The sequence below is a fragment of the Lonchura striata genome, chromosome Z (genome assembly GCF_046129695.1).
Source record: "Lonchura striata isolate bLonStr1 chromosome Z, bLonStr1.mat, whole genome shotgun sequence".
Taxonomy (NCBI): domain Eukaryota; kingdom Metazoa; phylum Chordata; class Aves; order Passeriformes; family Estrildidae; genus Lonchura; species Lonchura striata.
This window is the reverse complement of record NC_134642.1, coordinates 81,802,421-81,828,654: the sequence shown is the minus strand read 5'-3', so window position 1 is coordinate 81,828,654 and position 26,234 is coordinate 81,802,421. Positions and strand designations below refer to the sequence as shown.

General features: G+C 40.5%; 1 protein-coding gene across 1 annotated transcript in view; it reads right to left on the bottom strand.

Annotated features, from left to right (window-relative positions):
- RAD23B (RAD23 nucleotide excision repair protein B) overlaps positions 1-24,939 on the bottom strand; it is a 35,646-nt gene extending 10,707 nt beyond the window's left edge. Inside the window, exons 1-6 of the mRNA XM_021533994.2 lie at positions 24,761-24,939; positions 12,325-12,406; positions 9,757-9,836; positions 7,294-7,541; positions 4,143-4,198; positions 210-337 (exon numbers count right to left, since the gene is read on the bottom strand). Of these exons, the coding sequence (XP_021389669.1) occupies positions 210-337; positions 4,143-4,198; positions 7,294-7,541; positions 9,757-9,836; positions 12,325-12,406; positions 24,761-24,826 (660 nt within the window). The 5' untranslated portion in view covers positions 24,827-24,939. The remainder of the gene's footprint in view (positions 1-209; positions 338-4,142; positions 4,199-7,293; positions 7,542-9,756; positions 9,837-12,324; positions 12,407-24,760) is intronic.
- Positions 24,940-26,234: the final 1,295 nt, after the last annotated feature.

Genomic DNA, 26,234 nt, shown 5'->3' with positions numbered 1-26,234 from the left:
AACAAAAAAATGAAAGCAAAGAAGTGGTGGAGGTGGTTAGAGATTCCTTCAGTGTTTTCTATAACACACCATGTCTGTCAAAATTTCGATCTCATCTTTCCAGATGGCAAATGTCACTGTCAGTGACTGAGTAATGTTGAGAATAACACCAAATCAAAGTGAAAGGTATCAACTGGAAAACAAAGGTGCAGGTAAGGTTAAGTGCTCACCATCAGAAGGTATTCCACTGCTCTGTCAGGATTGTTGAAGCTGGCCCTCAGTGCGGCAATCACCTGCTCCCGCTCGTAGCCCATGGACATGATCTCAGTCACCATGTTCTCATAGGACTGACCGGTCACTAGACATCACAGGACCACCATTTTAAGGGAATAAGATGAAAATAATCACACACACAAAGAAAAAGTTTGAATGGATAAGTGTAATTTCTACCTGAATTTCAGTCATTCATTGAAAAGAGTACTTCATATTAAACATGGCATGGTTCTGTGGCTTTAATTCCAAATATATTCAGTGGTCTCATTATGAATTTGATTGGAAATAGTGAAGGGTAATGAAAAAAATGTAAACTTCTACTGACAAAAGCAGTACTTGTGATGCTTCTGTACTTGTAATTGAAATAATGTTCTCTCTTCAAGTTTTCATTTAAGGTCAAGGGCATCCTCACAGCTAATATTCAATTCCTGATATAATCAAGAGAAGTCTCCTGCAGCTTACATTTGGAAATGTATTAATTTGAAATCTGCCTGTCAATTTATTAGCCATTGAGGATTTTCCAAATAAAGACTTTCTGCTGTGCTGTTGTTAGATAGATGACAATTAGTGATTAGATATTGCTATATATTGCTACATGCTGGTGATGATGATCAAAGTAATTTAATCAACTTAATATGAACCAACTCAAATCATGCAGAAGACTTAAAAGTTGTATCTAGGAAAGTCACTCAAGTCTTCAGTGGTGGTTCAGGAAAGCAAGTTATTTCATTTAATTTTTAATTTTTATCTCACTCAATTTAGCATTTGACTAGATCAAATCCTCCACCTCTTACAGCAAAAATAGATGAAAACTACAGCAATCAAGACAAAAGGTACACACACTATACATGGAACTATTTAAGGGCAACTGTTCACTACACTAATGTCGTTGTAAGGACAATTATTATCACTTTTCATAATCAATTTATAATTTTCCTGCCTTAAATGCAGACAGTAAGTATTACAATTGCAAAACTATTCTATTATACATTGTAATTGGGCAAATCTTCAAGGCTATCTTCCTTGGGGGGAAAAAGCCACAAAAAAGCCCAGGCTACCATCTCCTCCCTTGGATACAGGTATTCCTGATCTCAGTGAAATCCTACTACGGACTGACTCTGCAACTAGCAAGTTAGTGACAGGAAAGTTGAACAATTAACATTCGTAATAAAAAACAACTTATTAATAATAATATTAAAAAAAAAAAAAACAACAGAGGAAACAAATACAAGAGCTACTCTGCTAAGGCAAGTAAGTCATAATTTAAAAACCAAAGGAAACATGATGTTTTATTCCCTTAGGGAGAAGGTGTTTAACTCAAGCCAACATTAATACAACACCACTGCCTGCTTCTTAACGTGTGCTTCTAAACCATCAGTGGGTGTATGACTTAGGGCAGTATACTCAAGAACAAACAATGAAACAGCCCTAGCCCAAGGGTACTTGTGCATTATCCATAACTAAAGGATTTTAAAGCCTTGACTAATTTAAGTATTCATTATTTGGGCTTCAAAGTAATAGTGTCAACCTGAGTTTAAGGAATGGTAAGTTCTTCATGTCTTCATACAGAACTACAAAATCATTCATTTCACATCTACCTGCATTTTTTCAAATGTGAAATAAAAAAAAATCACCTAAACTTTGCTCCAAAGATACATACTTCTATACATATCTTCAGGGAAGCAAAAAAGCCAAGCCAATAATTGTCCCAACACAATGATTTTGCTACTTCTGCTCACCTTCTTCCTTACACAGCACTAGTTTACCCTTACTACTCCTAAGAAACTAACCAAGCAGGTAGAACACCTGTTGATGTAATTAGTTACTACTTGAACATTTCTGTACTGTTTTTTCAATATAAGTAAGGTACATACTGGAACAGTATGAGAGATTTGACACAGGAAAATGATGCAAAAAGTCTGGCTTGCTCCACACAGGCTGCTACATAAGGCATAATTAAAAACCAAAGGAAGAAAACAGAACTACTGAAAATGTAGGTGCATGTACTCCATACAAGTTGTGCAAGAGTGAGATCAAGAATAATAATTCAGAAGTTGCACACCAGCAATGTCATGATCCAGAGTCAGGCCTATCTGTTCCTAGTGCTAATGGAAATGTTTGAGGTCAATGCTGAATTGATTCTGCTCTTTGCTTTTATCTTTCAAGTAACATTTTAAAGCTGGATTAACTCTCAAATCCAGTTCATTACATTCCCAACAAAAATTCTCGTTCTATGCCCTAAAGAAATCTTAGACTGCTCCTGTGAAAGATGTGGTTGCACAAGGACTGCAAGACGTGCAGATTTTCACGTAGCACACAAAGCCACATCACTTTTCAGCATTTAACTGAAAACAAGAGCAAATCATGTAAAACAATCCGTGTTTTTAAAGTGAAGTCAATTAATTTCAGACAATGTAATTGAGAAGCCACAGTTAGAATATGTGTCTGAACCAACCTAGGATGTGAAAACATACCCCATTAATTTGTGCAAGCAAATTCCCTTCAGGACAATTTTTAAAGAAAAGGAACCATGGAGTTCATATCTATTGCCATTGAAAATTCATTGGCTGGCAACACTTGCAGTATGCTTACCCAGAAAATCACACTCAATACCTCTTATTTCCAAACATGTTAGGGACACATGGGTTTACTCCATCAGACACCAACCAAAGAACTCCCACATAAAATGGATGGTGAGGGGGTGCTCTTGAAGTATTTTGGGTTTTTCTTCCCCACTTTTGAAGAGATTTGGATCAAGACTATCAGCTTCATTTAACTTGCTGATCAACACTGTTAACACAAGTGTTGGTGATGACCTCATTTTGGCCACTAAGATATTAAGAATGGTTAAGGAAGCTCTTTTGGTAACAGCTATCACTTCAGCAAGTTTAGTTTTAGTGTTTCATTTTTGTCTCCTGCTGTTAGTCTCTATCAGCTATTTTGGATCATACAATTTAAAATAGTATGTCACAGCTAAGATCTAAGCTGCAGCTGGACAGACTAAATCTGGTAGCAACCACTAACTCGTGCAAAATATTACTTCTGCTTCTAAATCACCCTGAGCTGCTTAATCATAGCACCTGCCTCCAATATATACACATGAAAATGTAAGTGAAACCATTTACTTGGTTTCACTCTTTGTACCAAATTACCACTTAATATTTAAATACAAAAGACACAATAAAAACCCCACCTCCTCCTTATTTCTGTACCTGAATTTGTTACACTCCAAAACAACCTAAAAATTTCAGTAGAAGTAAGGAGTTGTGGGTTTGCCTAATAATTTCTTAGCTACCCAAATCAACATAAATGATGGGCACAGCTTCCTGTTGTCTTTATTCTGTCTATTCCACTGAGAAACAAAGATTATTTAAACTGTCAAAATAAAAGTAAGTTGACTGTAAATGCACAGAGGAATTAATTTCTCAGCCCAGACAGCAGCAGATCTGGTGAATTTATCTAGTCTCAATGTGTCAAATAGCAAAGTACTTTTAAAGCTGGAACAAGTGAATAACAAAGGCAGCCATTTTACCAGCTCTGCACTCTGGGGTGCAAAAGTGAAAAGCTCACACATATTTACATCTAGTCTTCTATTCAAGCTACTATTCTATTCAATGTGAATAGTCAGAAGAGAAATTAAAGCAAACTGGGGAAAAAATCAGCAGTGCAAGGATCTTCTTTTTACACAATAAAAATATATAAAGGAAAATATCCTTCAACAAGGTAGTTCTTGAAGCTGGTTCCAAGATATCAACTTCAGGACTTAGAGAAGAACAATTTGATTATAACTTTAGCAATGACAGATACAGAAGAAAATGTCAACATCTGCTAATCCATCATGTTTCTGCTGCAGCAAAATAATGCCTACATGAATAAAACTCTCCACTTACCAAGTGCACTTATAGCATCCTCAAAAAGATTTGATCGAGATGTATCACCTGTTGTACTGTAAGATGAAGACAAGTGCAATGGTAATTACAAAATTTTGGAAAACTTCCTATTTAAAAAAAAAAAAAAAGGAAAAAAAAAAGACAAAAAAAAGCAGCAGCAGCAGCTGTAACTCTAATAGCCCCTTTTGTTTCTAAAAAACCAACAAAGCTTTCCAAAGACCTCTCTTTTGGTCCTATAGTGAGAATAGATTTTACAAACTTACAATGCTAGCATTTTTAAAACAAGGCCAACCTTCCCCCGCTACCCCCCAGAAGTTTGGCTCTTGCCCATCTGCTCAGGGATTAGCCATCTGCTTGCTTGAATGCCTTAAAGGGTGGGAGAACAAGGTGGATTTTCAAAAGCACACAGCAGTCTCACTAACTGCTTCCCCACAGTCACCAGTTTGACCTCAATGAGGACTCAAGGAAGTCGGTGGCAAGCACTTATTAAAATCTCAGTATACTACTTTCCCAGGAATATAAACTGCTAACATTTGCAATTACTCTATCTCAAGTTATCAAAGTTGTTAAATTACAGGATTAAAGGCTCACCTCCATGAACACAGAGGCACAACACTAGGCAGAGGAACACCGGTTTTAATAATCAGCCACAGCCAAGGGCGGCCCAGTTCCCAGGGCTGCAAAATTAGAGCATCAGCCCCCTGGTCTCAGGGTGACACCCAGGGTGGGTCAACAGGACTCCTTCAAGGGCATTACAGCCTACAGGGTGGTGCAACTCACTGTGGGGTGCCAGAAAAAGTGTTGGGGTGAAGTCTAGAGGAAGAACCAAAAGCAGGGAAAGGAAAGCTGAAGGCAACATGCATGAAGAAAAGCACAGGTCAAGAGAGCAAAAAGAGGAGAAAAAGGGCCAGTCATACATAAGAAACACTTGCCTGGCTGTGCTCTGCACCTCACCACCCATCTATCCTGTCTTTTTATTAAATTCTACATCAAAACATTTTTCATAATGCAGGGCATGTGTGTCTCTATTCTACACACATGTGTGTTTGTGGAATTCCAAGTGTTGACAGGGAATTGTGAGTTAGGGGGATCCAGACACCTGTGGAGCCAGCAAATGCTGAGACTAGACACTGTGGAAGTCTGAAGGCCAAGGACTGCAACCAGCTCCTGGGTGAGCCCTCTGTGTGTGTGTGTGTGTGTGTGTGTGTGTGTGTGTGTGTGTGTGTGTGTGTGTGTGCGTGTGCGTGTGCAGGCAATGGGAATCTGAGCAACAGGGCCTGGAGCAGGGTGGCAGGGCTCAGGCAGTCCCCATGCCCTGGTACCAAAAACTTGGCCAATTCTAAGGAGCATGCTGTCAAAACAGAAACTCCTACTTTTCACTTGTGTTTTGTACATATTAATTTTGCAGGAGTGGGCTTTGCCCTAAACAGCCAGAGGGGAAGCAGATGTGGCTGATGTATCTTGCATGACTGAGCTGACCTAAGCTGCCAGACACACATTTATAGGTATATCCATATTGTGTGTATATTTTGGGAATACAGAGTCTTGATAACATGATAGACTTGAGGATATGGAGCTGCAGAAACCTCACATTTATCAGGCTACCAGAGTTGGCAACTTCTACCAGCAAGTGAAAGATCATCAGATTGATCGGAATGTTTTCAGAAGATGCCACTAAAAATCCAACAAGGCACTTAAAAGATCTCTGTAAGATCTGTGCAAGAAATAATTTGTTCAAACAAGAATGCTTCACTAGAATCTGCCAGTAGTTAAGATTTACAATCAAAAAAAGATCAAAGACAAAGCAGGACGCCAGCTGGCCTGGCCTTGGGTCAAGAAATCTTGCCTTAGTAATTTAGCTTCTAAAGCAAATCAGAAGCAAACAGTATTCACTGAAATCTGGCAGGTGATAATTCTGATGTATATGTTAAATTATATTGTTCTTCTCTGTCAAGTGTGTACACTGAGGGTCCCTTACTGCAGTTTTACAAAACTGCAATCCGTACATGAAAATTACTATTTCAGTATGACAGATTGATCTTTGAACCCACTGGACAAACTGAGCAGGGGAAAAAAAAATAACCCCACTCATTAGTATTTTTTACCAACTAAGTGAATTTGACTGATAAACTTCATTTGCATTCCATTTCTAAAAGATACTCATTTCTCAGAACTGCAAGACCAAATCATCAATTTGTGTATTTAGTACAAGAACTTTGTTATGAGTTTTTCAAGACATTAGGCAATTGCAAGTTTTGCTTCATTATCATCAAATCAGTATTCTATGCTGTTTAAATACAATCATTTTAAAAATACTGTATTGTGCACCAGCATTCCCAGAAGTAACACACAAATAATTAAAACCCAGAGTATGAAAAATTAAGATTTGACACTATGCAGCACTTCAGGTGCCATTAAATTCCAGTTAACGATATTCTAATCCCATGCAGGACTTAAGCAATTTAAGCAAAAAAAAAGGCAACAGCACACATCAGGGATGAACCTCTAACTTCCATTTGATCTTCTCAATTGCAGAAAATTGAGATGAGAAGTTTTCCCAGGTCTCAAAAAAAAAAAAAAAAAAAAAAAAAAAAAAAAAAAAAAAAAAAAACCAAACATCGTAGATTTAAAGAATTACATGATTAAGAGCAATATGACATCCTACATTTTGGAAGAAAATGCTCTTTCCAGAAATTAAGAGACTCATACAGCATAAAGGAATTTATGGTTTGAATGTGTCCAACATTATCAAAAGCACAATCAGAGGGTTATGAGCAGGACACGATACATTCTTCAGACTTCAAGAGCTTTGTGAACAGGAGATCCCCACTGCAGGTGAATATCCCCAGTCTGAACAGAAACTTGAAGGATAACTCTGAAATGCCTAACAGGAGCTCAAGTCTATTGTCATTTAACTCTCCCCTCCACAAGGTCTCCTCCCAAGACCACACTTCCCAAAGGAGAAGGCATAAGCAAGGAGAGGTGCTTCTTACAATCAGTACTATCATACTTGAGTGAGACATTGAAATTACAGTTAAGAAAGAAGAAAAATTACATAGCATGGAGAGACTGATTTGCCTAACACTGTGATATAAACTTAAAACTAGAAGCAACAGAAAACAGGAACCCATTTTTGTTAACTTATTCATACCTGTCAATTGATGATGGACTGACAGCAGCTGGTGCCTCAGGTGGTTTTTCTTCTGGCTTCTCTTCTTTCGGAGTACTCACAGGTGCTGGCTCACATGCCACTGCATCTGGTGCTGGTGGTGGAGGGACAGGAGCTGGCACAGGGGCAGGAACAGGGATTGGTGCAGCAACTGCTGTGGGAGCTGCAGTTGTTGAGCCAACAGTGGAAGTGGCATTTGATGGCTGAGTCACTCCAGCTGCTGCTTTGGGCTACAGGAGGACAAAAGAGTTCAGGCACAAAATATAGATCATAAATCCACAGCTCTCTTAAGTTCTGTTAAGACCATTTGTGTTTGCTATTGCTGCCTCAACATCAAGCACAACATTAAAAGGTTGCAAGACATTAACTCTCTAATGTCCTTCACTGTGTTTAAACAGGCAACTGAGAGCGTCACTGAAGTACTTGCACACCGGAGCGCTCACACGCTGAGGATTAAGTGAAATGCAAAGATCTAAATATTTGCAGATCACAATATTAAATTTGTGAATATGAAAACAATCCTGTGTTTTACAAAAGCACATTTTCCAGAAGAAACCAAGAGAGTTACCAAAAAACATCTGGAGAACAAGGTTTTCTCACCACTCAGATCTGGAAAAAAGTGATTAAGACAGAAATCACATTTCATTATAAATGCTGTTTGCTGGAACACAAGATGCAAAAAAAAAATAAACTTCACCTGCACATGTTTTGGTTATGCAATCTTTGCATTCAGGACACTACAATAACATCTCAAATACTTCAGTTCATGAAGTAAGCACCAAGGACACAGCAGAATGAAGGACTACCAAATTTACAGCAGAATATTTAGCATGACTAATACTTGTATGCAATTGTGAAATAATCTTCACACCTCTAATGGAAACTTGATTTTTTTCTTGGATGCAGTATTTACCCTGTTATATAGAAATAGTCCCAAGGGCTGACAAAGCTGACCCCAATATTTGGCTTTCCAAGAGAAAGAGCTGAACTTTAACAAAACTACTTATTCAAGGTGCACCACTTTCAGACATTGCCTGCTTGAAGAAGAAAACGTTTACTTCCTCCTTTTGTCTGCAAGGAGAGGTAAAGCTAAGAATGAATAGCTTCCAACATGATGGGCACAGCAAATAACATTTTAATAAGCACTCAAAGAAAAACACTAACACAGTTGGAATGCAAGGGGGGTTATTTTCTGTTGGATTCCTAAACCCTTAATGCAACAATGTCTGAGCATCAGACAAGTTAGCAGTGCCTACGTGATTGGGCATGTCTTATCCACAATAGAATCAGGAAAAGGGCAATTGAGCTCCAAGACTAGCAAAAAGATTGTAAGATTGAAGAAATGCCCTAAGTACCTTTATTATCAGAATATACTGAATTTAGCAGTTTTTCATGGAGATCTGCCTTTAGAATCAAAGAATTGTTGAGGAGACCTCTAAAATGATTGACTCTAACCCAGCACTGCCACACATACCACTAAACCGTGTCCCTAAATGCCACAGCCACACATTTCTTGAACACTTCCAGGAGTGGCAATTGCACAACTTCTCTGGAGTCTTCTGCTAGCAACAAAATGAAAAATTGGACTCTGACATCTCGTCTACACCTGTTTTCTTGTACTGATAAATGCCCTTGTGGCAAGCCACAGACTAGGAAGCTGTTCATTCAGGAACACAGCAACAACAGTTATCTTTAACAAGCCCACATGTTTAACTATGTTTACTATTACCAGATGGAAATAAAGGGCATATCTGGGAATAAAGGGAATACTGTTTTCTTTGTCAGGAGGAGGAACTTTAGCTTCAAAATTAATTTCCTATTCCAAAAGACAGATGAAGCCAGTTTTATTCAGATTGCAATAGTCTGGAATGCCTGGAAAATCAGTGGCTTGATTCCTGGAAGCAGCCTGACAAGTGGTTCAGAGAAGAAATACTTCAAACACATGTCATTCCCTATAAATTGCACTTGCAGTCTTTCAAAACCCACAGGTTTGTTTACTGCCAGATGTATCCTGTCTCTACTGGTTTATGCTGTTGAGTTTGATAGAAGAAAAAGCCATGAACTATGAAAACCAACATGGCAAGGCTGGAAGAGCTCCATACAGAGAATTTAACAAACTACCTAGGTTGTCTTATTCCTTTTAATAATAAAAGGGGAAAAAAAACCCAGAGAGACTAGAAAGAATAAACAGTAAAATCAGCCATTAGCAGTTTTTTTCTTTGATACAAACATTCAACAGAGAGCAAAAGCAAAAATCAGCCTAGGCAAACCAAGACTGTGAAGCATTATTTTTTATCTATTCACATAAGCTTTTTACTGTTAACCTGAACTTGCATATGATGAAATTCCACTGGTTTTAAGGATGGGCATATACAATCATTCATCATAAGAAAAAAACAGAATTAAATTAATGAAGCTTCCTACTCAAAAGAAATGATTACTCACTTTTGTCACCATAACCACCACAAAGTTCTTCTCATCTATCTTGTATTCTTTAAGAGCAGTTTCATCATTAAGGATTTTACCTGGGAAATTAAACAGGCAGAAATTACGAAGTTGTTTAACTAATCAACAAACGATCTTGGGATTTCCTCATGAAAATAGGTTTTATGCAGACTTATAAATAAACTTAAACAGTGCAACAAAAAGCAGTTTGGCCATTAAGCTTTGGCAGTAGAGCTAGAATTTTTCTCATATGATGTGCAGAGTAGTGAATACCTTGAGGGCTGCTGCCTTAAGCGCTGAAGATGCTTTAGAACCATTTAAAATAAAAGCATGAAATCTGGAAAGTCTCACTGGAGTCTGGAAAGATCCTTAACAAAGATACATGGAATACAGAGGAAGGCATTAACACACAAAAATCTTAACCAAGTAACTTATGTCTGCTTACATAGTAAGGAAAATTCCTTTCTACTTATCTTCCATTTGTTTTTCAGATAAGAGCATTACCTGCAATAACAAGTGTGTGACCTTGCAACTGCAACAATTTGCAAGGCTAAAACTTTAGAAAGCTAGAACTATTGCATAATTTGACACCTTGATAGAAGGATGAAAAAGCTATCAGAAAAAGCCAGAAACATCTGTTATACTATGACTTTTGATGTTTCATAAGCAGAGGAGGTACTGTGACAAAATAGATTTGCATCACTTCTACAAGAATTTAGGAACACAGTAAGCCACATACTTTTTGCCTTTCCTCAGTATAAGCTAACTTAGAGGTAGCACCACAAATCAGAAAAACAAGTCTGTATTTCAGTGAGTTTTATAGCACTGATTTCTACTACAGAATTTCAGGGAATATTTTCCAATTTAAACAGATTAATTTTCTGAAGATGTGACACAGACTGCTTCAATTTCACAACCTCTCTAGTGGACTGCAAGCAGGACACATCCTTATCCTGATGATTGCAAGGAAATCAAGCAACACATACACTTTATAGTACAAAGAACACAGAAGACTGGTTCCACCAGTCCTGCAGGTCAAACACTCAAGGAAGTATTACAAGTAGTGCAGTAATAGCAATACCTGTAGCATCTGACTCAGAACCTACATGGGTTTACTTACAATTTTTATAGGCACTTCGGGGAAGGCTTTAATGAATGTGTATGCAATATAATATATATACTTTATGAAAGTAAATATACAGACATCCTGTATTCTCAGAACCCACCGCTCTCAGGGTTTCTAGAGCTCACACTAATACAGATGTCAACACAATGGATCTGCCTCTCTAATGAAAGTCAGCTGGGGATATCACTTTGGTTTGCCAAACTATGAAAATTCTACAGCTCATTTTAATAAAAGTAAAAATGTCTTCAATATACCCTCATATCTCTTGTCCAAAGGGAAAAAAAAAGATAATACACCTTTGGATAATATTATATTCTTAATCTTATTTCCTACGTTTCTTACTGCTTGTGAGGATTATTCAATACTGCAGATACATTCTGGCTTCACAAAACACTCAAGTCATGTCACAGAATCTTACGCAATCTTTGATTTCTGCAATCACAGAAACACAATATTAAGAGCGCCAGGCAGTTACACACATTGCACAAAGCCTTCTGCCTGATTCACATTTCTTGGTTATGCATGAGACTTCCACCTTCATGTTCCTGACATGCATTCCTTCCACTGAAGTACCAGGGACATAAAACCTGCTATGAGGTGTATTTCAGAGGAGCTGTACAAACACAGAGACTCAAAACTTGTCTCCCATTAGCATCTCCCCACTGTTAACAGTGGTTTTGGCTTATTACAAGTGAAAGAGACAATACTTGTTACAAAGCAGTACATGACAAAAGTGAAAAGTCCACCAAAGTTTCTTTCAAGGTCAGTTTTATAGGAAAAAAAAAAAGCAAAAGGGAGTACTGGAATAGCACCAAAGTTCTGACATGAAGCGAGACCAAAAAAATTGATTTCTGTATTAGCGCCAGAATGCACAAGGCAAGTAAAATAAAGCTCAGATAAGGTTAATTTCATGTTTTTAACTGACATTAGCCTGCTTTTTGCTAGTACATAATGCACGTTTCTAGTGACAGAGCTTAAAAGTATTGAAAGTACCTTTGTACACCTTTGGTGGTGGATTTCTTTTGTCAATCCAAAAGAAACAATCTGGTTTTTAATTCTCTGATGTTTATATAGCAATGCTTTAGCTATACTATACACAGCATAAATTGAACAAGAAAAGAATTAAGCCAGAACAGCAGCTTTGACCTGCTTAAATCTTGAATTCTTGTAAAAAAAGCTATTTCTTCTTAACCCAGCATATCCCTAAGACATCACGTTACAGGAGAAAAGATGACAGACACACATGTATTAAAACCTCAAAGATTCTAATTCAAAATTAAGAGTTCCCTTTGACACTGAGTTAGTTTCTGTGTTTGTAGGGATTTTATCCTGTCTGTACTTCAGTTCTTAGACTTTGTAGAAGGCTTAACATTCACATCCAAATCAAACAACAACATAAAATAAAGCAGGTTCAGATAAGTTATCTTCAGAATATTCATTACCTGCATAAATTAGTTTTTGGCCAGCTACTGGAAAGGCATCTTTCCCCCTTTCTGATTCAATCTTCTCTTTCAGTGCCTTCACCTAAGCACAAAAACAGCCTTAATGAAAAAAAAGTTCACAGTACAAACTCAATTAAGTGTACTTTAAATTTTAAATACTGAAGAGTAGTTTCAATCATGCCTTGATGATGTCAAGTTTACCAGTCTTCTCATTATGTCATTGTAACCACTTTGCAGAGCAACACTGTCCCTTTCCCAGTCTCCTGTGCTGAATCAAATTAGTTAATTAATTTTTCCATGAGAATTTATTAGTATGAGTGTAAAACAGAGTGAAAAAGTAAATTAAGAAATTTGGGGAGCAAAAATGTTTTCACCTCTTGACCCACTCTTTCCTTAAATGTAGAGGGTACACCTGCTATAAACAGAACAGAAGGTTCTTATCATCATAGCCACTTTTCAGGGAATGCCTGGGTGTTTTTTTGGTAAGATCATCATGACATTCAACCTTGAAGTCTCCATATGCAAAGACTGGGCAAGATGTTCAGATGCTTATCTTATATAAATTGTTTTCAACTCCTCCCTCTCCACCACAATTTCTGGAGCTTCACACAGCAGTTCTAAGCCTTTACTTGCTTGCACTAATGCATCACCCACACTTTCACAGCACCAATAGCTCAAGTGGCACTGCTAGTTGCTGTCATGTATAAGAATGCTCTCAGTTCTCCAGGAAGATTCTGTAATGCTGCCCTGAGGAAGTAAAGCAAGCTCCTGTAAAAGCATTCCTGCACTGACACATCTGCAGTCATGCTTTGACTGCAAACACAATCATTTCTTCTTGCTTTCTTGCAGACACTCCCAGTATACAGAAAACAAAGACAACCAATCTGCTATGAGATTATTACTTCAAGCTAACACCACTTTCTAAAGGTTGTTTTTCTTTTTCCTGAATATTCAAAAAATCTTCTTCATAAAACTCTGCAAGGATACAGAATGCAACATATTGCTTCCCTCTACAGAACTAAACAAAAATAGGGAGCCAGCTCTTTTTCCCCAGCAGATGAAGAAAGGATGCTTTTGGTATTTTGTACCATACATGCCATCTCAGCACCTGCCAAATGCTTTGGAATTAGTCTCCAACCAGGCAGTTGCTTTTCCACAGCAAAACTAAGAGCAGCTCACTGCCACCCATAAGTCCAGAGGATAGTCAAATTTGACAGCAGTTTGCTGAAAGCATCATTATTCTCACACACTTACTTCACAACAATCTGTCCTATCATTGGATTTATATTTATTTTTAAAGCATATTTTCTTGAAAATTAAAAATATAAACTTGTTCATTCCTCCCTGGTTTTAAGGATGGAAGTGACTCAAGTTGCTACTGAAAAATCTCTTTACCACAGATAAGTCATCAAGGATTTTCTCCTAAACATTAATAATAATACTGTCTAATACTTTACAAAACTTCAGTTAAAGGCCTGCATGCACGAGGGCAAATCACTTTAATTGAATTATGTTAAAAGCCTGTTATGTTTGCAAATGTCTACTTTTTAACACTTTCCTTATGTATTCTTATGCACTTGTACCAATCACTGATGCTACTTTTTTGATACCCAGGTACCATGTTTGTCATAGATTTGTAACAAATATTGCATAATGTGCATAATCTAATGTGCATAATCTATTTTGAGGGAGAAAATTAAAGTTTGTTTCATGTCCACTGCATCAATCAGGGTACTGGCTTCAAATGTCTACTTAAGTCTCCATTATTCTATTGTTTTATTCCAGACAACAGTCTTTTTCCCACAAGGAACAAAACCAAGATGTGTGCTTTCAAACATAAATGTTTGAACAGCTGAAAGTCTAGGTCAGGACACACTGAACACACATGTTGATTTACTACACAATCATTGGATCCATGAAAAGGAGTTAAGATATTTACTGTAGGAGGATCCAACAATTAATTTGCCTTTGCTGACCCCCTGTTTTGTAGCATTTCCCCTTATTATTACTATGCTGTGATGTACTGCAAGCAACCTGAGGCACTGCTGTTTTCCAAAACCTTCCAAAATATTCCCCCTTCCATAAGCCTGTGACCAACAGGACTATGCTTTCATCCCTTTGGCAGGTGGCATTCATCTCCAGACATAGGCAAACTTCCATTTACACCATGTGGCCAAGGGAAGTGAGAAAAAAAATGTTTTCTGGGAATCTGTTCCAGTGTTTCACCATCCTCACTGTACAAAATGCCTTCCTTACATCTAGTCTTAACAGACCTGCAAAGAAGTCTGTCCCCATCTTTCTTCTAAGCCCCCCTTTGGCACTAGAAGTTTCTCCAAGATCTCCGCAGAGCCTTCTCTTCTGCAGCCCGAACGACCCCAGCTCTCTCAGCCTGTCTACATAGGAGAGGTGTTCCACCCTCTGAACATCTTCATGGGCTCCTCTGGACCAGCTCCAAAAGGTCCAAATCATTCACACTGTGCTGAGGACCAGCAACAGCACGCAGCCCTATGTTCTACAGGATTACACCTAGGAAAACTAACTCGGTGGTCACAGGTAGTTTCAGCCTTGTTGGACATTCAGGTGGCTGTGCTTCAGCTGTACAGGCCCTTTCCACAATCCAAAAACCCTCTCTGCATACTAATACTGGCATAATTTTTATTATTGTGGTGGCCTAGGTCAGGGACAGACTAAAGACATATACTAATTACTACGCAGTAAGTGGATCCACATGAAGGAGTTTGGTAGTTATTGTTTCAGTGAAATAATTATCAATGCAAATAACACCATGAGGTTACAGAACCATAGTGGTTCTGAACATAAAAAAAAAACTACAGGTTTTTTCCTAAAGAACAGAGACAATCTTTGGATAAAGCTTGCCAACACAGGGGCCACCATTAACTTCTTAATTCTTGAAAAGACTGGAAACCCTGAGGAGAAAAGGCCGTTACAGTTTTCAGTGCTAGTCTTTATTCCCTGCCTGTATTCTTGCCACATACATCAATCAGTTTAAGAACAGATTATATCCTAAATTGGAACACAAATTACTTCAGTTCTCTGGCTGACAGCTTACAGAAATCTAAAAGAAATTTAAGGTTAACATAACTGAGCTAATTTACAGTATTTTGCTATCTATGCCCAGGGACATTGCCATTTGCAAATGGGAAGATCATTTACATAGGTCTCTCATTTAAATGGACATTCACTCTACTGTGAATTTTTGCCATCCAAAGATACCCAATATGTTATGGTGACTGACAGTAATGCACCATAGGCTCCTAATCACAAACTTAAAATTCTGTCATGTCATTCAAATTGCTCCTTTAAAACTGAAAATACACCAAATAGTAATTTCCAGCTTACATATAAGAATATTTCAGAGCATTGCTCAACTACTTTATAAAGAATAGTGATTTAGATAAGGGAATCTGTCCTATCTTAAATGAATACAATGAACTGATTGGATCGCACCTATTCAAAAGAACAAACAAAAGGACTCAAACCAACTCTTAACTACTAGGGCCTGAACCTGCAAGAAAATGCAGTCAGCTGCAGACTTCATCATTCATGTATTAGAGACAGATGCTCAAGAAACACTCAGGCTAAAATAAAAAGCACTTGCCTATTCTTCTGGCTTTCATCACTGCCTAGCCGAGGCCAGAAACACATCATTTGCAGAGGATACAATACTAATTCTCAGAATAAAAAAAGCAATGGATAAGATCAGATACATCAATTTTAGCAGTAACATTCCAGTGGCACAGAATTTCCTCTTGTAGTTCTAGCTGAAGTGACTGAAGGCATAGAGGCATTGTGAGAAATAACTGTGCCATTAATTCTGCTAAGAGAAGAAAATGCATAATGGTGCAACAACCTGTATGTCAGACAGTAGTATGATCCACTTTCATTTAGATTTAAACCATAGATGTTCCATTTTCAAGGAGGAATTAAAAAAAAAAAAAAAACACAACAAAAAAACCACACAACAAAGAGAGAGAGAGAGAGAAACCCTCTCAATGCTTTTCAGAAAAGACAGCTGCATCTTCCAGCTGCTGGTCCAGTGAACTGCTGAAAAAAGCAACATCCTGAACTTTGCCTCTAGCAAATTAGGTTGCTAGGAACCTAACTTCAGCAGCCCCATTGGTTATTAAGTGAAAATTAATTTTGGGGAAGCACACCCAGCACATTGATCCATCAAATTGAGAAACCATTCACAGATTATGATTTATTTTACTCATAAATACAGATCCATAAACCAGACCTCCAGGCTTCCTAGCTTTATTCAGCCTGATTAGGGTTCAAAATGTATTTCAGACCTGACCAAATCCCATTTTTCCTCTGCCCTTATAAAATTTCACAGCATAATAAACAGAGCCTATACTTTATGGCAATAACTTTAAGAATGAGCATCAATTCATCTACAAACACTTTACCCTAAAGATTCAGAAACAGCACACTTGGAAGTCAAGATGACTTTTTTCTGTCTCCTATGAATTTAGACATGAAACTCCCTACTACTCAGAAACCGAATGCAGTGTCCTCAAGAATATATGACATGCAAGCTGTTTAATAAAGAGCTAGAGCTGACTAACTCCTAACTGAAACACTGAGGTCTTCCAAAGAAATACCAGTCATCAACTGCATCCCAGACAGGTATCTAAAAATGGGTTTCATGAAATCACCAGTGCCGAGTTTCGCAGTTGTTCCTTGCAGTCACTTTTTGCCAGCTAAGCAAGCAGGGCATGTTCATTTCTCCTACCTCATATAAATGCTAACACAAAAGAGGCAAGAATCGTAAGTTTATTCAGAGACTCATTTCATAAATCCTAATGAAAAAGTGAACAGTGAACTTTCATTGGGTTTAATGTATAATTACATAGGCAAGACAAATTGCTGAATTTCTTGAGATGCTGGGAGAATCTGAATACAAAGCTGGAAAAGATCTCTTCTGATATCAAGCTACAAACCCATCTTCCACACCACAATCTTCATCAGGAATCTGATGCACCCACAGACAAGATTGTTAGCTACTTCTACCATGAGGCTGCTACAAAGTTTACTTTGATATTGGAAGTCTTCTCCTGGATTCCAGACCAAGTTAATTGGCGACTATTGTTCTTATGCTGGTGTTATCATTCAAGCATGAGTAGCCTTCTCACATCCACTAGTGCTTGCCAATGTAAAACATTTACATAGTTTCACCAAAACTTGCGAGCTAAGCCAAGCAGGTGTCTTTAGTTCACTTTCATGTCAGAGTCAGTTTTCCACAGGCTCCAGGCACCTCCTTCCAAAGGTAGAAATTCATTGCCCTTGGGAACACATGGCCAGCACACTTGAAGCTGAACAGCATCACTACTCTCCCTGGATGTTTCAGGATCTGTGATCTCAGGGCTTCACCTTTTAATGAACCTGATACCAATCAATTCATGCTGTTCATTTGAGAGCCGTTTACCAAAGCCTGACCCTCAATTAGGCAGACAGGTACTAATGTTAAATTTTGTCTTTGTCAATGTTGTCATGCTTCTGTTGATTTGTACTCAAATTCTTATCACATGAATTAAAGGACTGTGAAGAGGTGGATCCCAAGACCAACTCTGAAAGACCCTCACTACCAGCCTAGCTCTGCTGAACTGCTTCCCTTTGAAAATAAATGCTGCACAGAGGGTTGGTTTTTTTTAAAATCTACATTATAATTCTCTACCACCCTTCATCTTTTTCCTGTAGTAAGCTAATGGGTTTCTCACAGACTTTGGTAAAAGTCATAGTTAGACAAGGACAAAAGCTTTTAAATTCCAAAGGGCTTTGCTCTTTTCCTCCTCCCTGAGGGAGGGCATCATAGTCTGAAAACTTGTCTAGAATTTAGACTTAATATTCCTGAGTTTTCTCCTCCCACTGCCCTTGCAAAAATATTTACCACATGTTATACTGCTACATAAATAACTGCTCAAAGTCAGGTGAGGACAATGCAGCTGTATCAGATAATAAACCCGCTAATGAAGCAACAAAATGACCAGTGCAACAGGTTTTACTACCCTTAATCAAACTCCATGATCAGCAACTGATTAATGACAAATATTGTGCCTACTACTGAAAACACACAGAGGATAAGAAACTAGCAAGCTCATAAGTCAATGCTTTACAGTACTTTCACTGGTAAGAGTTAATTTAGTTCCAGATACTTCTTTCTACAAATTATAAAAGCACCTTTTTCTGGCACAAAACTCCATTTACAGTGTTCCCTTATACTGTCTTTCTAAACAGGGCACTCATATTTAGTCAGAATGCAACAATAATGGTGGTTACATGAACAGATCAGTGCCCTACTTCAAGCCTCAAAGGCATAACAGATACATTAATTGGGAAGAACCACAGGAGAGGAAGAGCCTTGTGAATCCAGTCAGGCTTATGAGCTTACTAAAAACCTGGGGGAAAAAAAACAAAAACAAAACAGTTGTACTCAAATAAACAAGGCATCTAGAATTACTCCAGCATTTAAAAACAGACAGGATAAAGCATTCAAAATCTCCTTTATTTACTTGCTGTATTTACTGCTGCTGAAGTTTGCATACAAAGAAAGAAGCAGCATTCTCTGAAGAAAAATAATCCAGAATTGTTAAGGTAAAAATCCAAATTTAGCCCTGACATTTACCTTCTCTGCAATTACCTCTACCTTTCTAATTTCCTCTACAAAATTGAGCTCATCTACACACAAGTGAAATTTTTAAGTGTAGTAGTTGTCATGCACTGACCAGAGATCAATAGAAATAATTTCTGATCTCAAAGCTGGCCTCCAGGCCTCCACACACTTCTGCCCTGCTTTTCAAAATTAATGTATGCCCTGCCTGAAAGACGAGACACCAGGGCCAGTCTTCTAATGCAAAAAGGTGACTAAAAGCAGCTTTGCACTAACACAGGAACACAAATGTTAACCTATAGCAGAGCTTTCAGGTATCTGCAGCTTGAAGACAAGTAGCAAGATGGACAGTCCTGCCTCTGAAGCCACAAAGGCTTGTTTTAGGAAGAAAGCTTACATTAAGAGTGGTGACTCTTGCATGGTCTTATTGATTAGCACAAAAAATCCTCCTGTAGCTTTGGGCAGACAATTTTTACAGGCATAGTCCCCACAAACCAATTTACAATTACAAAAGAGACACTGTTGTTTGAGTGTGAAGAAAACTGACAAGCCATTTCGAGCAATGCTAAAAAGACACCTAAAAAACACTCTTCCAACAGTGCATGCTGACCAGCCAGTTGGAGGGTGCCTCTGACACAAAAACACAGGGAAAAACAAGGAGAGGGAGAACCAAAGTCAGTGTGTAGATAACACTCCGTGCTCACAGCCATGGTAAGCCCTTCCCACTCCTTTTCCCCGTCCCTTTGGTGCTCCCTGCAGGGCAGCACACAGAGGACAGCCATCCTTACAGGCTCTAGGTAAGACATGCTGCACATCACCATGTCCTGTGAAATAAAGAAAGATTTGTTTCACTCCACCCACAGGAACTGTGTCAAACCTTGGCGGGAGAAAACATTGCCAGCCATACCCTTCAGTGCTTTAAATTTACACCCCCCTACCTCACACCTACAGATAACCTTTTCAGTGTTTCAGGAACTCAAAGAAAATGTTTTTGAAAGGTTTGTGAGTAAATAGAGCCATTTACACAAAAAGGCAACAATGAGACTCCAAACAGCAGCAGAATCATCTGCTCATATTAAATATTTTTAATTAAAATGCAGTCTCCAGTTTTACCAACTTTCAAAGGGAACACCTTCCAGCCTGTTGTTATTCATACCAAGGACAGATACCCTTGCTTTCTAGTCATACCTGCAAAATAGACCTTAAATATATGTACAGAACCATCCTTAAGTGTGTACAAGCTCTGTATTTAACTTCTCAGTATACTGGCCACGTTGGCAATGCTGGCCCAAGAAAGTTTAATTTTAAGAAATACAGCACATAATACTGCCAAATCATTAAAAGCACAAAGCTAAGTTTTCTTTGGTGACAGCTAAACTGGGTAACAACATTCTCAATAAAGTTGAAAAATTATGGGCAGAGCCACAGCTTTTGAAAAATGGGCAACATGTAAAGATATATTCCAATATGAATACAATAATTTTAGTTGTATTAAGTAATTTATGCTATCTTTCCTTTATTTTTTTTTAATGTGTCATCCTGCCCAAAGTTCTTTGGAAATCGTATTTAGAACACTCACTGGAATTTCAGGAAAATATTCCTGAACATGTGAAAGCCTAGCCTTCTTCAGCCAAGAATCAGAACAACCTCTTTTGCTTGAAAATCCTAACTCTAATCAGGAAAAAGAAAGACTACCCACCAAAAGAAAGCAGTAGCAAAAAGCCCGTAGAGAGTTAATTAAACAAGTATAAATTGAAACAGACCAAAATTCCAAAATGTTAGGCAGTGAAGAAAATATGAAAACAATGAAAAAAGGAATGGAGCTACTCTTATTATAGTGATCTCTGAAGTTACAATTTTGCAAAGTCATGTATCAAACCACAAGCAGCAAGTACAAGCCCTTCACATTCACACCTCCTCTGCCTGTGCAAGCACATACACACAAAGTAATAAAATCCTAAAGAGAGTCAATAACAACAAAACAATCCTCCAGAAGAGGAGAAAGATACCTACTGTACAACCCAAAGAGCAATTAAAAAAGAATACCAAGACCTGGAAGAGAAAAACATCTTTAACCTAGAAAGGTACTTCTGGTTTTGAACTGAGCACTTTTCCTCTAACCATAAAATGACACACTCCAAGGGAAATACACTCAAACACATGTAGGAAGGAGATTTTTCAAGAGTAGGTTCATACCCATTCACAAGTTACAGACCCGGGAGTCAGCTTTCACCATTTCAGTCAGCAGCAGTCCCTGATTCTTCCAGAACTGTTACAAAGTTAATTCTTCTGACACAGTAAGCTTCTCATACAGAAATCGCCACAAAAAGCATACACACACTAAGGACGCACCAGAACACAGCAGAAGCTCAAACTTCCACAACTAACATGTTCTGCTGACATGGTGTTAAACAAGCTGGCTTTTCCTGGGTGTTCAAGTGCTGTGGTGGAACAGCGAAATGTGAAAGCCCATATTATGTGACACAGAGACTGCAGCCAAAAGACTGCTGACATCCTGAATATTCCTTGCACTCCTCTGCATTCTGACAATCAGGTTTTTAGGTTAACAGCGCAGAGGGAGCTGAAAACAAAACAGGACAGACTCAACTTTCGCCTGGTGTTTCACTTTCAAAGTCAAGAATGTTTGTTGAAGATTTTTAAAACCCTGCTTCGGGCCTACAAAGTGATAACTACAACAGAAGTGCCACATTTAGAAGCCTACAGTGTCACCTCGGACAAGAGATGTGGCTACACAGCTCTGCATCAGTGTCAGACCGCGCTCATTATTTGCTCCTCACACAATGTTTAACAGATTTACTTTCTCACAGAGGGCCAACAAAAAGAAGCAGTAGCTTGTGCAGATGGATACATGCTTTCATTTACCCTGGTTAAGTCTAAATGCTCAAGCCTTGAGCGGCCCCCCACTTGGAACACCAGAATGACCTCAAGAGGTAAATCCAGCCAGGTGTGGAGCTTGATGGGCGCATCACAAAACTTAAGGAAAAACAGGCTTCCAAAAATTTAATTTGATAACAGGCCTTCCCCAATAATAGGGCCTGAGGCTAAATCTTTTCATCTTTAGTCAGTCAGGGTACCTGACAGTCTTCTCCCAGTGCTTTGGCAAGCAAGATAATAGCTTCAAGTATAATTTTCACTCATCCAAAATACTCACTTGGCCAATGTTTTAAAACACAACCACACCAAAACCGGAGTCACACCACTGAAGGCAAGTTTAAAATTCAACTGTGAGATTTACTAGGAAAAAAAAAAAAACAGTTGCTTGTGCAAAAAGCCAGTTAGCAAGGATAATTTATTATTGGGAAGTATGTTGCTTCAAACTCTCACTGGAGGTTGGTTTAAATATTCCTATCAACGACAGCTCTAAGTTAAACTTATCAGAATTCTACCTTGCATAGTATCATCAAGTCTCTCCAGATTAACTGGGTACTGAGAGTACGAGGAGAAACTGATAGGAACACAAAAACAATTTTAGAGAACCAGAACACAGCTTCGGAGCAACGCGTTTCCTGCGCCTATCGCAACTACACGATTTTTGGCCTTGTCACACCATAGGGCAGAAATCCAAGTAAACAAGCCTGCCTACCTCTGAGAAACACACACATGGTCCAAAGACTAAAAGTAATCTTTCCCAAACTCCATGAAACATGTTTCAAGGTCTGAGGAAAATAATCTACGAAACCAGCACACTTAGCTAAAATTTGTGCATTCCAAAAAGTCTGACCGAGAACTTCAAAGCACACACTTGTGAGGCACCTCCTCAGCATGGCACATTTCAAAGCGTTTTCTGATTTTAAGACTCAGTTTGTAACTGAAAGCTCAAAGCTGAACTTCTCTTTACTAAGTTTTTTGATTTTTAGTATTTCCAACAGTACTTTCTTAGTAATTTTCTAAAAAGTGTACATGGAAATTTAAACATGTTTTTCATCTCTATAGTTAATAATAAGACCAAGCCTTTATCCTGCTCTTTTAAAAACAAAGTTCTCCTCAAATTCTACCAGATTTCCTCTGTTTTACCACCCATTCCTGGCCAAAACCTGAAGTTATGCTCATGAGGAGCATTTTTATTTTGAGCCACTGTAGCGGCTACATCTATAAACAGAGGGTGCAGTTTCATTTTCCCACAATCCAACTTAGTCATTGCATTCTGCTGTCTCATAAACTGGTGAAGGCTTTGACCGACAACATTCCTTCAGTCCTCTCCTTGAATTTACTTCCCAGGACCTTACTGAATGCAGAGAGCAAGAGGGAAAAAAAAGGAAAAAAAAAAAAAAAAGATAGTTTTTTCAGTAACAGCACAGACTTATGTTTTAAATATTTGAAGGTTTCTGATCCCTGCCTCTCCTAAGCATTTGTCATGCCTCTCAGTCACAATGGTAACCCAAATGAGCTCTTAGTCCAACTTTCAACTGTCATCCTTTAGTTTTCTTAAGATGGAAGAGGGCAAACCAACAGACTTTACAAAAGCAGATCCAATGTTCCATAGTTTTTTGAGCTTCACTGCTCACCTGTCACAGGAAAGGCTGCTGGAAAGAAAGGAAAGCTGCCAGCCTCCCCAGATCTTTCAAACCAAGGCCACAAGTGTGTGTGGACTTGGCTATCAAAACAACCATCTCTGCTCAGGCAAGTGACAAGGCAACTTCCAACCCTGCCAACTCACTTAGGGCCCTTCCTCTCATCTCACAACACAGCATTTCCCCGAGGATTTTCCAGCAGGCTCCTGTGTGCCAGAAGAAAACATTCACCTGGAAGCAAAACATGTCTCCTCCTCGCTCACAGCATCATCAGACACATCCAAAGGCATCGAGGAGAGGGGGAATGAGGCTGCTGTGCACCCCACCGCACACCCCAACACCGGCTCCACCGAGGTCAGCAGCGTCTCTCCCGCACTCCCTCCCGTCCGAAGTGCACACTGATTAATCGCTGCAGCTCGCCCTGTGAGGCCAAACACCAAACCCTCCCGCACTCTCCCACCTCCACAGCACACCCCTGCCCGGGCACACAGCGATGCACCCGGCAGCAAACACCAGCCCCTCTCCAGATCACGCTCCTGCCCCGGCAGTGAAGCCCCACAGCCCTCCCAGCGTTTCCCTCCTGCGAATCCATGGGAGGAGGGAAGGACCACCACGTTTTCCTTCTGCTGGACCCCCAACCTCATCCCGGGAGAGAGATGCTCTCGCAATATCCAGTGTCCCCATCCCCCTCTCCCAGGGCTCCCAGCATAAACCAGCAGCGATCTGTGCCCCACCGACTGCCAACCCACGGCACCCCGCTTCCCGACAGGGAAAACTTTCCTATAGCGCTCCTCTCCTCCCCAGGACTACGTGAGGTATTTATTCGCCCTCCCGCCTCCCGGGCTGTTTCCCCTTTCCACCTCAGAGCTATTCCCCCTTTCCACCTCCCGAGCTATTCCGCCTCCCACCTCCGGGGCGTTCTCCTCTAAAACAAGGGGGGAAAACTCCTTCCGCCGGAGATTTGGCCACGGCAGTCCCTTTCCTTCGGCGATGGGAAGTCCCTCTTACCCACCAGCATCCCGAGGAAAAGGGGTCCCTCGCACCCCCGCCTGAGCTCATCCCCTCCCTCCGGCCCCGCCAGCCGCAAAATCATCCCGGGCGGACCCCGCCTCACCCCCGCGACCCCAACCCCTCACGGAATCTCCCTTTCCAGGGGCTGAGCGCACAGATCCCGCATCCCTCTCCACGGCCGCGTCCCGGGGATGGGAAGAGGGGGGAAGAGCGTGGGGGGGGGGTGGGGGGAGCGGGGGCGGGAGCCCGGGAATGGCCGCACCGTCTCCTCGGGGTCGATGTCGATGCGGAAGGTTTGCTGCTGCAGCGTCTTCAGCGTGATCTGCATGGCGGCGGGTACGTGCCGCGCTCCGGCCGCCCTCGTCCCTTCCCCGGGAAGAGGTGGCGGGGCAGAGGCCGGGAAAGGGAGGAGGAGGAGGGAGGCGGCGCCGGGCTGGGCGGGAGCGGCGGTTGCGCATGCGCCGCCCGGGGCGCGCGCCACGGCGCAGGCGCGGGCGCGCCTGAGGGCGGGGAGAGCGGGAGGCGGGGCGCGGGCGGCGAGGCAGAAATACAGATATCAATGTGTATAAATAGATAGAGAGAGAAGGAACGGAGTGATTGTGGGGAAGAACGTCTGCGAGTCCGGCCTGTGGCCGGACAGCAGCGTGTCAGCCAGGCCGTGGCGCTGAGTGACGCGTCCAGGCGTTGCTCGAACACCTCCGGGGCAGTGACTCTGCAGTCTCCCATTCCAACGTCCAGCCAGCCTTTCTGAAGAAATTCTTCCTAATATACAACTAAACCTCCCCTGGCCCAGCCTGAGGCCATTCCCTCCTGTCCCTGTTCCTGGAGCAGAGCCTGACCCCTCTGGCTGTCCCCTCCTGTCAGGAGCTGTGCAGAGCTCAAGGTCCCACCTGAGCCTCCTTTCCTCCAGGCTGAGCCCCTTCCCAGCTCCCTCAGCCTCTCCTGGGGCTCCATTCCCTTCCCCAGCCCCGTTCCCTCCTCTGGCCATGCTCCAGCCCCTCAGTGTTCTTCTTGAAATGAGTGGCACAGGACACACCGCTTGTAAGTTGTTATACAAGCTTATTAATACACGCTTGCAGGTTTATAGCACCCTCAGTTCCGCCAGTGCTCATTTCATAGAATATAAAAGACCATCTAGTCCCAGCCCCTGTGCCATGGGCAGGGACACCTCCAACTAAGGTTGCTCAAGGTTGCTTTATCCAACCTGTCCTTGAACAACACCAGGTGTTGGAACATCCACAACCTCCCCAGGCAAGCTGTTCAAGTGTCTCACCATCACAATAAAGAATGTCTTCCCTATATCCAGCTTAAATTGGGGATAAATAGGAGAGATTCCCCTCAAAAGGAAAGATTCCCTAAACCTCCCCTCTTTCAGTTTGTACCTACCCCTCCTTGTCCTATCACTAAAGTTCCCAACATAGTGTCCCTCTCTGGCTTCCCTGTATGCTCCTTCAGATACTGGAAACTTCTCCAGGGCGAACAGCCCCAGCTTTCTCAAGCTGACTTCACAGGGCAGGTGCTCCTGATGAGCTTGGTGGCCTCCTCTGGACTTGCTCCATGAGTCCTTCTCACTTTGAGTATCCCAGAGCTGGATGCAGCACTGCAGGTGAGGGTCTCACAAGAGGAGAAGAGAGGCAGAATTTCCTCCTTTGACCTGCTGCCCACGCTGCTTTGGAAGCAGCCCAGCAGTCATTTGGCTTTCTGGGCTGTGAGTGCACACTGCTGGCTCATGGTGA